We start from the raw sequence: 10618 nt of genomic DNA, 5'->3' as shown, positions 1-10618 counted from the left end.
CTCTGATTCTCTTTTTTTCTGACGATGTGCAGTTTGAGTAGAAGCAGTCGAGTTTTTTACATGAGGCATTTTATTGTCCATTGAAGAAATTATTGACATTGAAAACAACTACAGCACATAATGAAGTTCATGGTAATTATACATCGGAAAGGTCTTGGAAACGGTAAATTCATCTTGAAATTCAAACACGGTCTACTGAACACAAAGACAAACACCAAGAATCGCTTCACCAAGGACATGCTGAACTCATGTCGGGATGAAAGCTTTTATACAAATTTTTTGTACAAATGTGCTTTTATAACAGATTCTTCTTTTTGCACATCAATTGAGAGCCATGGCTTGCCACCTTCCAGCACAAAATGTCTTTCAACAGCCTCTGTGTTTTTAATACCCATGACGAAGTCTTTGAACAGGTTTATGTCAATGTACAAAGTGTCATGTGAAGCTTTAGCACACCGTTCCGTTCTCCATGCGAGACTTAGGACAGGATGTACGGGATGGTGGTGGAGGCTGAATCGATGGTGCCAGGGTGCAGAAGAACCCAGCTATGAGGTCCTAGCCCCCCCCAGGCACTAAACAGGGCCCAGCCGTAACCATGGCTTATATCATCCGGAAGGCTGAAGAGATAACGTGGGTAGCGAGACAGTTCGAAGTTGATGCCGGCCACACAGGTGCAAAGAGAGATGATGCAGAAGGTACCTGAGGTGGGACATGACACTAGATGTTTAAAGATCAGGCACCAAGCTTTCGCCAATAAGTTTTTAAGAGAACAAACATGGAGGAATTCACATACCACCCATAAGGAAGAGTAGACCGGCGACGTAATGCATGAGGCCTTGCTCCCAGCAACAGCCCAAAATGCCAATGGTCCAGCCAAACAGAATGATGGATAGAGCCATGCCCATGAAGCCAGCCGTCATCCGACGCAAATCTGGAGAAACAAAGACGCAAACAAATTACTGGGGGTGTCCAATCTTGCTCCTGGAGGGCCACCTTCTTTCAGAGTTGAGCTCCAACCTGCTTCAGCACACCTGCTTGCATTCTGACTAAACTCTGCAGGAAGGTGGGAATTCTAGGAGAAGGGTTTGATACCCTTGCTTTAAACTCGACTACTATAGCAAATACACTCATATGCAGGGCCTTCATGTGCCCAAGACAGAATTTGTTAAGGGTAGGCAACCCTTATTGAGGTCCCAATAAGTACACTACACCATAGTGGGAGGACCCCTTTGTAAGAAAGCCCAGGACATCACTGATGCAAACCGAAAAATTGTCCCACTTACGCAGGGCATGCCAATCATCTTGCTGGATAGTCTTAGTGATATTGTAGGAAAGATCCTTTCGCGTCACTGCAGAGGAGGAGTAATAGTACTTTATAAAGGAGCAACGCTCAATAGTTCCTGGAATAAACAAGAAAAATCATTATTAGATCCAGACCCTAAGTTTTTAAGAGAACAAACATGGAGGAATTCACATACCACCCATAAGGAAGAGTAGACCGGCGACGTAATGCATGAGGCCTTGCTCCCAGCAACAGCCCAAAATGCCAATGGTCCAGCCAAACAGAATGATGGATAGAGCCATGCCCATGAAGCCAGCCGTCATCCGACGCAAATCTGGAGAAACAAAGACGCAAATTACTGGGGGTGTCCAATCTTGCTCCTGGAGGGCCACCTTCTTTCAGAGTTGAGCTCCAACCTGCTTCAGCACACCTGCTTGCATTCTGACTAAACTCTGCAGGAAGGTGGGAATTCTAGGAGAAGGGTTTGATACCCTTGCTTTAAACTCGACTACTATAGCAAATACACTCATATGCAGGGCCTTCATGTGCCCAAGACAGAATTTGTTAAGGGTAGGCAACCCTTATTGAGGTCCCAATAAGTACACTACACCATAGTGGGAGGACCCCTTTGTAAGAAAGCCCAGGACATCACTGATGCAAACCGAAAAAGTGTCCCACTTACGCAGGGCATGCCAATCATCTTGCTGGATAGTCTTAGTGATATTGTAGGAAAGATCCTTTCCCGTCACTGCAGAGGAGGAGTAATAGTACTTTATAAAGGAGCAACGCTCAATAGTTCCTGGAATAAACAAGAAAAATCATTATTAGATCCAGACCCAGTATGATAATTAGAATTTGTACACATGCCCAGTTTAAGTAAGGTGGGCCTGGAGAGTTGGGGTGGTGGTTGTCAAGCTCATAATTAGGTGGACCAAGTCCCCTGTGGAGCTGAGCCTTCTTGTGCATATGGACAAGTGTCCATATTCACAGTGTACACAGTGTAAACTACCCAGATGGTTGAGTGCGTATTGCTCATACGGTCAAAATTAGTGGTTCTCAATCCAAGTCATGGAGTACCACCATGTTCAGATCTTGAAGCCTCTACTAACGAGCAGATTAAATATATCAAGCGTGTTAAATAAGGTAGACTTCCAGAATGCGCATTGCTCAAGTACTCCAGGACCAAGCTTGAGGACCACTAATCCAAACCACTACAATTCATAGACAACTGAGTGTTTAACCACCAAGATGCTCATGATCTCCAATATTGAGAAAGCATAGGTTTTTTTATTAAAATGAATTGGCACTTTACTCTGATGCATCGATAGGCCATCTTATATACATTTAGTAGAGATGTCAAGCTTCTAGCTTTAAATGGCAGCTTCAACAAAACATTGCATCAATACAGCCAACACATATTCCTATAAGGCTCAGGTGGATGTTTTTACCTTTTTGTATGAGCTCTTCGATGTCTGGGTCAAATCCCACCCTGTAGCATTTGCTCCACAGCCCCATGTTGGTTGAATTGTAGCGTCTGCTGCACTCATCAGCCGCGCTCATCGCGAACAGCTGACGCCGGTTTCTATGCAGCAGCAGTCGGTCTTCCCATCGGTCCAGGCTCGCTCGGCTGGCTCGCAGCGGAAGGCTGTGGTTGGGGATGTAAATGAAACCCGGATCGTTCCTGCGGTTCGAGAAAGTTCGGCAACGCTCCTTGTATCTTCTCGCGTCCGTTTCGTACCAGTGATCCGACGAGATCGCGACTGTCAGGAAACACAAGGCGACGAGAGACAGACAGAGACCCGTGTACAGAAGCCACTTCCCCGTCGCCATCGTTCTGCCAGGCCGCCGATCAGCACCTCATTGTGGACAGCTCCTTCGACCGAGGCAGCGGATCAGTCCAGCTTCAGCATATTTTTTCGTGTTAAAAAAGCGAAATGTTGAGGTTGCTGTAAGCATGCCCTATTAAATGAACGAGATACGTCGATTATTACAGAAATCCTCTAGCCTACACGTAGGCTGTATTGGGGAGCGGGTTCCGCTCTTCCTCTCTGAGCTGCTGCAGGCAGAGACACATGACAACCACACACACAGGAACTGAAAACCATTTAAAAATGGAGGGGGAAATGTTAAAAATAATCAAACTCGTTCAAATAAATAACTAAACGTTTTCGACTTTTTTTTTTTTTTGCCATTTTAAGCATATGAAGCGGTTGGTTTAACAACACTTTATATTCTGCTTCAGACTCTAAAGACACTTTTATAGTGTTGATACTGTTATGTTTTATATTATTTTGTAGGGCCTGAGACTTTTTTTTATCAAGTGATGTTTACCCTTCCTATATATATATATATATATATATATATATATATATATATATATATAGAATAGCACTGCTACCAACCACTAGTGGAACATGGAAGTAACTTTTACTGAAATGAAAAGGTTTAAGATCTTTAAATCAAGACATTTGAGGTGCTTGAAGTAATTGACACTAAGAGCAGTTTATGAGCGAAATGCTGAGGTTGCTGTAAACATGCCCTTTTAAATGAATGAGATACGTCGATTATTACAGAAATCCTGTCTGTTATTTCCTCTAGCCTACACGTAGACTGTATTGGGGAGCGGGTTCCGCTCTTCCTCTCTGAGCTGCTGCAGGCAGAGACACATGACAACCACACACACAGGAACTGAAAACCATTTAAAAATGGAGGGGGAAATGTTAAAAATAATCAAACTCGTTCAAATAAATAACTAAACGTTTTCGACTTTTTTTTTTTTTTTTTTGCCATTTTAAGCATATGAAGCGGTTGGTTTAACAACACTTTATATTCTGCTTCAGACTCTAAAGACACTTTTATAGTGTTGATACTGTTATGTTTTATATTATTTTGTAGGGCCTGAGACTTTTTTTTATCAAGTGATGTTTACCCTTCCGACAGTGTTGATGGTCAAAATGTTTTCTATAGGTAGTTGATATAAAAACAGTTTACAACTGATTATCCCTGATAAAAAAGATAAAACATTTAACTCATTACCATATTTGTTGTGCCTGTTAAACACTTGTTACGCATAAAGTTATCAGTACACTGTGAAACTATTGTTTGTACAATTGTTAAACATTCCAACCAAAACAAGCCCCAAGACAGTCTGGATTTCTTGTACAAGGTTAATGACAAGCCATAGTTTCTGCAGGTTTTATAAAAGGTAAGAGCAATAAATAGAACGGAACACAATGGCAACGGTGTCAACATGTAAATGTCTAGTATTAGCAACACTAATCTGTTGGAAGTTGAATTTTCAAATTTGGAAGTGTTACCATATGCTCACATCAGATAGGGGGACGAAACTCTAAAAGTGTTGATCTTACTGGTAAAACGTGTTGAAACATCCAATAAAATGTGGCATTCTGTAGTTTTGTTTCATTCATCTTTTAATCATTTGCAGATTTCTTGACTCTACAGCAAACAGATCAATTTGGTCTTTGCCGTCCCAATACTTATGGACGGCACTATCTATATATCTATCAAAAAAAAAAAAAAAAAAAAAAAAAAAAAAAAAAAAAAAAAAAAAAAAAAAAAAAAACAAAAAAAAAGAAAAAAAAAAAAAAAAAAAAAAAAAAAAAAAAAAAAATCTACTTAGCTCGAAGGGAAACAGTGTTCACACCCCATTTACTAATGTTTAAGGACAAACTCATTTAATATCCTAAATTAGAATTAACTGAAGGAAGCTTGATGTAAGGATGTTTACATGACTGCATTGAAAAGCAAAATTACTTTTCAGTGCATGCACCATTTAAATGTAATAACGTGACTTTCTGCTCCATTTGAAAATGTTCACCCTTGGATTGAGACAAGGCGCAGTAACACCCACAGAAACCCTGCAAGAAGGGTTGCATCCAAAATAAAGGTTTAATTTGTGCATAATGCATACATATTACCTGAGAACTAAATTTGATGCTCCAGAAACAGCTGATGCTTGTCGTTCTCCAGAGATGCCGCACATTCAATAGATGGCAGCACAGAAGAACGTATTTGTGGGTGCACAATTTCAGTTGTATGCTTTGAGGTTGACTAGATTTGTTTGAATTTACACAGCTGTTTGAGAACTTACAAATCATTTGTTAAGCCAATTTAGTTAACTCCACAACTTCAATTTCTATGGTGCATGGAAACATACCACTTTATACAAAATTCTACAGAACTACACACTTCTATATTCAACAAAGTACAAAAAAAACACTTCCAGTTGTTCTTAAACGGGTTTTATTAAGAGTTACAGTTTGTAGTTCTCCTGCGTTTCATTTCAGAAATAATCTAAAGAAACATGACAACTTATGTGAAATGGGCATCTGATGTCACCTTTAAGCATAAAAGGCATGAGAGCATACATGACAGTACAATACAGTCTATAATTTCAATGAATTCACCAAATATCAGGACACCCCGTGGTATAAAAAAAAAAAAAAAAAAAAAAAAACCCATCCATCCAAAGGGCGAGGGTACGCACCTCTACTGTACTTCCCCCCCCAAAAAAAAGCTTATACTACTGTTCCATAAAATCTATAGATATAAAACAGTTCAAGCATATCAAAATGTTAGTTTAAAATGTTTAACCTACATAAATGTGCGCTGTTAGACGCATATCCAATCGTTTGTGTGGAGAGTGGAAGCTGAAACGCGCTCTGCAGGACATGGAGGCGCCAGCGCGATCACTTGCATTTTTTTCTAACAGTGGAAACAACTTAAAATACGCAGTCATTTGTTGCTCATAAAAGGTAAGAGCAATACATAATTCTAAACTGTAAAAGGGTCTACTTTTATTTGTGCGCACAATACCAACAAAACGTTGTGCTTTTATGAAATAAAGAAAACAAACGCTTTCTGCCGTCTCGGTTTTGAGCGGGAGCACTTCACAATGAACCTAAACTCAGCCCATTGTCTCAGACATGACAAACTATATAGAAAGCTTTAAATTACTACTTTAAAACAAAATAAGAAACTATTTCATTATGTAATCCCTAAAGATGCATTTCTCTCTAAAGGCACGTCCAACGAGGATTCCCCCCCCCCATAATTGATGGATGTATAAAGTATTTAAAAAAAAATAAGCCTAAAACAGGCCGATTATAATTTGCGTTTTATTTTATAATTCTGTACAATAATAAAAAAAAATTTAAGGTACTATAATTGCATAGCTGCTTATATTTTCTGATTTGTGTTGCTCTGTTCTGAATACCTTAATTGAAAGGATTTGCTGCAATGCAACTTTGTCTGATATGTGAATTATTAGCCTATTTTTTTTATCCATGCAGCAAATGCTTAAATAATTTATTGCATTCCAGACGCTTTTAAAGTACTTTTCACTATAAATTTTATGGGTAGCTTGAATGTAAAACATTGTCATGAAATCGTTGTATTCCCATTTGTAAAAGCCTACAAATTAAATTGTAGGCTAAATTCATAATGGCCTGGCTGGTTCAGTCGACAGAAATACGGGACACAGGCCTATATAATAACTACCGAAATGTTTGCGGGGCAGATCTCAGGTCAGTCTGAGCGCTCATGGTACGCACAGTGCGTACAGCCGTACACCTGCAGGCGCCACTGCATCCAGCCCTCTCTCTCTCTGGTTTTACAGGCTACTTGTAGAAGACCAAACGGGGGCGCCATTACATTAACTTGTTTAGGCGGTTTACCAGTGGAAAAACGACAGAGACACACACACAAAAAAAAAGTTAACTTTGCTGTACTACGGTCAAAACAAAACACGTTTACAAGCCAAACACTACGGTCAAACGAGACAAACAAAAAACGCTCTAAGCGTGATTCAATCAGAGCACTTACACAAGCTTGCTGGGTGCACAAGTCAAACGCCATTCTCGGAGGAACCCAACCCTGCAGCGAGTGTCTGAGCTCAGGCTTATTTGCAGGATCAGTGTAGAGATCCGCAAAAGTTGGCCATGCTCAATTTGCTCTGCTCAGCGTGCTGAACGCCCACAGATCCGACGCACGTGCAGCAGAGGTGAACTCTTCGCGGCAGTCGGACTGTCCGCGCGCAAACACACAAACCTGTGAGACCGAGCATCAGAGTACTCTATAGCTTTTTTTATACGCATCGGAACCGCGGAAAACTTCCTGTAATATACTGAAAGCTTAAAACAAAACAGTATAAATACCGTACAGGAAGCCATCAAGCGTTAGGGTTAGAAGAAGTACTCTGTAAATACCCTTACGCGGCAAGGCTTTATATAGTGTTGATGATGTCACGATGAGGGACCCTCCCGCTGGTCTCTGATTGGCTGGATCGCCCGCCAAACTGCTGATCCAACTCAATCACATTTGATAGGCACTAATTGCATTAATCAAATCAAATTAGACATAAACAACATACTGACATTTCGGATATTGTCGTGGAAACCCCTAAATATCCACATTCTGAAAGTTGAACCTGGAAGTTGAAGAAAGTATGTCTGGTCCATTCATAATACAAATTACTGAAGGAATTACTAATATTATGCTCAGATTACTTAGATTGTCAGATCGAAAAAAAAGTTTTTCTTCAGTTATGAGGTCATGGGTTCCCTCTTGAATATGTAATGGATTTTTTAGAATGACACATTTGTCTACAAAATAAAAAATCTTTAGCTAAATGCTAAAATGGCAATTTTTAATACATTTTTATATAGAGTGATGCTGTGACAACATATTTTGTAGGCCTGATTCCCATGACAAAAGCCCAATAAGACGTTTTTTTTATTATTATTATAGCAGAAAAGTAGGCCTAAGTTCTGTGACCATGCATAAGGATATGATTCTTACATATTTTGTTCATCATGCTAGTATTCACAAATGTACACACAACTTAAATACAAAATACACACAACCTAAATACAATCGTCAAAAGTAAAAAGCGAAACATAGGCTATTCTATAAACAAACCACCTTTTTTCAAGACAAATAAGCTTTAAAAAAACAATAAGGGGGTTTTATGTATTTTATGATATAGAATAAAACATAACAATATATCTTTAGCTGGTCTACAAGCCTTATTTCAGACAATTAACCAAAAAACCAGATAGATAGAACCAGCTAAAATCCTAACTCGTTTTTGAGTTTTGGCCTACAAAAAAATAGGTCAGTAGCGCTGTTAGACCAGTCAAGACCATTCACGGTAATGCCATACTTTTTGACAGTTAACAACATAACAATTGTTCAGCTGACAAAGCATCTTTACGGAAAAAAGACAAAAACTCAATTTTGAAAGTTGTGAGTTATGAAAATTAGGCCTTCACGAGCCACAGTGCAAAGTCTATCCCTCACAGCCCCGTTGTCATCCCAGTTAAATTCAATATGGCGTCTAACCTGACAGGTTTGAAACACCAGGGTGAGTAAACACTAACTTTTCAATTTGAGCGAACTATTCCTTTAATCGTTCACATTAAACGGTTAACTATGGCAGGAGTTTCTTGTTTCCACTAGATGGCAGTAGCTGCATATTCTCGTCCAGCTATCCTTCGTGAGAGGTATCGTTTACTGTGTTGCAGAATACATATCCTCTACTGTACTTGAGTGAAAGTGAGATGTCCGACAAACTAGACCACCACCAAAAATGCTGATATTTTTGCACAATAATTATAAATAATAATTCTTTGCTCTGTTAATACGCCTTAACAGCTTTTCACAGCATAATATGTCACTGTAATTAACACACATGCAGTAGAGTGGTGAAGTCTGAATATTAAGCTCAATATTTTGATATAATCTGATTTTAGCATATGATTTGCTCTTAGCTTTTATTTGGATGCTGAGGCGGCATTAATTGGTGGGAAGGTGAGCTGGGTATAATGCAGGCAGACAGCATATTCTGGGCCAGTGACAGTGAGTCAGCACCACAGTAGAGGGGGAGGCAGAAAGAAAGAGAGAGAGAGAGAGAGAGAAGGGGGGAGTAAAGTTCTCCATCGCTTACCAAAAGCTGCAACCGACAAAACACAAAAAGAAACATGCATATAACACAATTCATTTTTAAAGAGCAAGCAATAGTTTTTTTTCCCTGTAGAAATAGTTGCAACTGCTGCAACTGATACACCTGGACACATTGCACCACACTGCAGTGAATCTCCTTGATGCTCTTGAGCTGATATTGAAGAGGCTTATCGACCTTATTACATTTGTTGTTCGTTATGCATATCTTTATGACTGTCGCATTCATACTCATTTGTGTTTATTTGATGTTCTGATGCCAGGACTGGTTTCAGTGGCAGTGAGTGAGACATTCTTTGCAGCAGGCAGCTCTCCTGCAGGAGTTTTTACCCACACACACTCACTCATTCACGCAGGCGCCCTAAACTGCTGAATTCTCTGCTTCATGGAAGACTGCAGAAGCCTGCTGGGAACTGCTGAGCCTTTCTGACCTGACTGTCCTTGACTGCTCTTGAGAGAATGATGGAGAGAGAGAGTGGGAGAGGGAAAGAGAAGTCAGAAGCACTGGCACAAAACTCTCTGCTCTTCATGCTTCACAAAAAAACAACAAAAAAAAAGCACTTGGATCATTTGTCATTATCAAATTCTATCAAAGGAAACATACTCGACCAGTATGTTTCTGTGTAAAAATACTAAAATAATAACGTAATAAAATAATAATGTTAACAATACAATTTTGAGAAAAGAAAATAAGATGATGATTATACATGAACTGCCGTCACATCTAAGTCAAGGACATTTGGAAAGCGTAAACCATCTCAAATGAGCTGAAAGCTACAGCTGATGATGTGATGCCTAAGAAGAGTGACTTTCATGCTGCCAACAATGTCAGAAACTGAGCGTGTCGATCATGTGATCTGGGAGGAGTCACACTGAACCTGAGAGGGAAGGAAATAAACTGACACCTTAATAGACAAAAGTCACAATAAATATATCATAAGCATTTATTACTGATAAAAATATTAAAATATGTTAGTGTCATAAGAAATCTAAGTAAGTGCCAAATCTTAGATTTTCTTTTAAAATTATATTTAACATATGCATTTGGCAGATACTTTTATCCAATGCGACCCACATGGCATGCAAGACACACATTCACATTTATTCAGACTAAACATTATTTTGGAGAATATCGCAGAAATCCAATCTGTTTTTGATATAGTCAATTTTAGGAACTCTGTGCATAAAACAGCTCATAAATATTAATTTAAAATATAATTGCATAAATAAAATAAAAAAATAATTAAAAAAAAAAAAAAATATATATATATATATAGTGAAGTGACGTGACATGTGGCCAAGTAGGGTGACCCATACTCGGAATTAGTGCTCTGCATTTATCCCATCCAAAGTGAA

General features: G+C 39.2%; 1 protein-coding gene across 1 annotated transcript; it reads right to left on the bottom strand.

The window, feature by feature from the left end:
• Positions 1–28: 28 nt before the first annotated feature.
• On the bottom strand, positions 29–4268 carry LOC107753569 (transmembrane protein 178B-like). The gene is made up of 5 exons (XM_016569740.1): positions 4212–4268; positions 2731–3241; positions 1965–2081; positions 1479–1616; positions 29–699 (listed from the first exon to the last, which is right to left on the bottom strand). The coding sequence occupies exons 2-5, from the start codon at positions 3110–3112 to the stop codon at positions 479–481; spliced, it is 858 nt and encodes a 285-aa protein (XP_016425226.1). The 5' UTR covers positions 3113–3241; positions 4212–4268; the 3' UTR covers positions 29–478.
• Between the last annotated feature and the right edge of the window lie 6350 nt (positions 4269–10618).

This window comes from Sinocyclocheilus rhinocerous, unplaced genomic scaffold (assembly GCF_001515625.1).
Source record: "Sinocyclocheilus rhinocerous isolate Xijiao unplaced genomic scaffold, SAMN03320098_v1.1 scaffold200, whole genome shotgun sequence".
Lineage (NCBI taxonomy): Eukaryota > Metazoa > Chordata > Actinopteri > Cypriniformes > Cyprinidae > Sinocyclocheilus > Sinocyclocheilus rhinocerous.
This window is presented reverse-complemented; position numbering and strand designations above follow the sequence as displayed.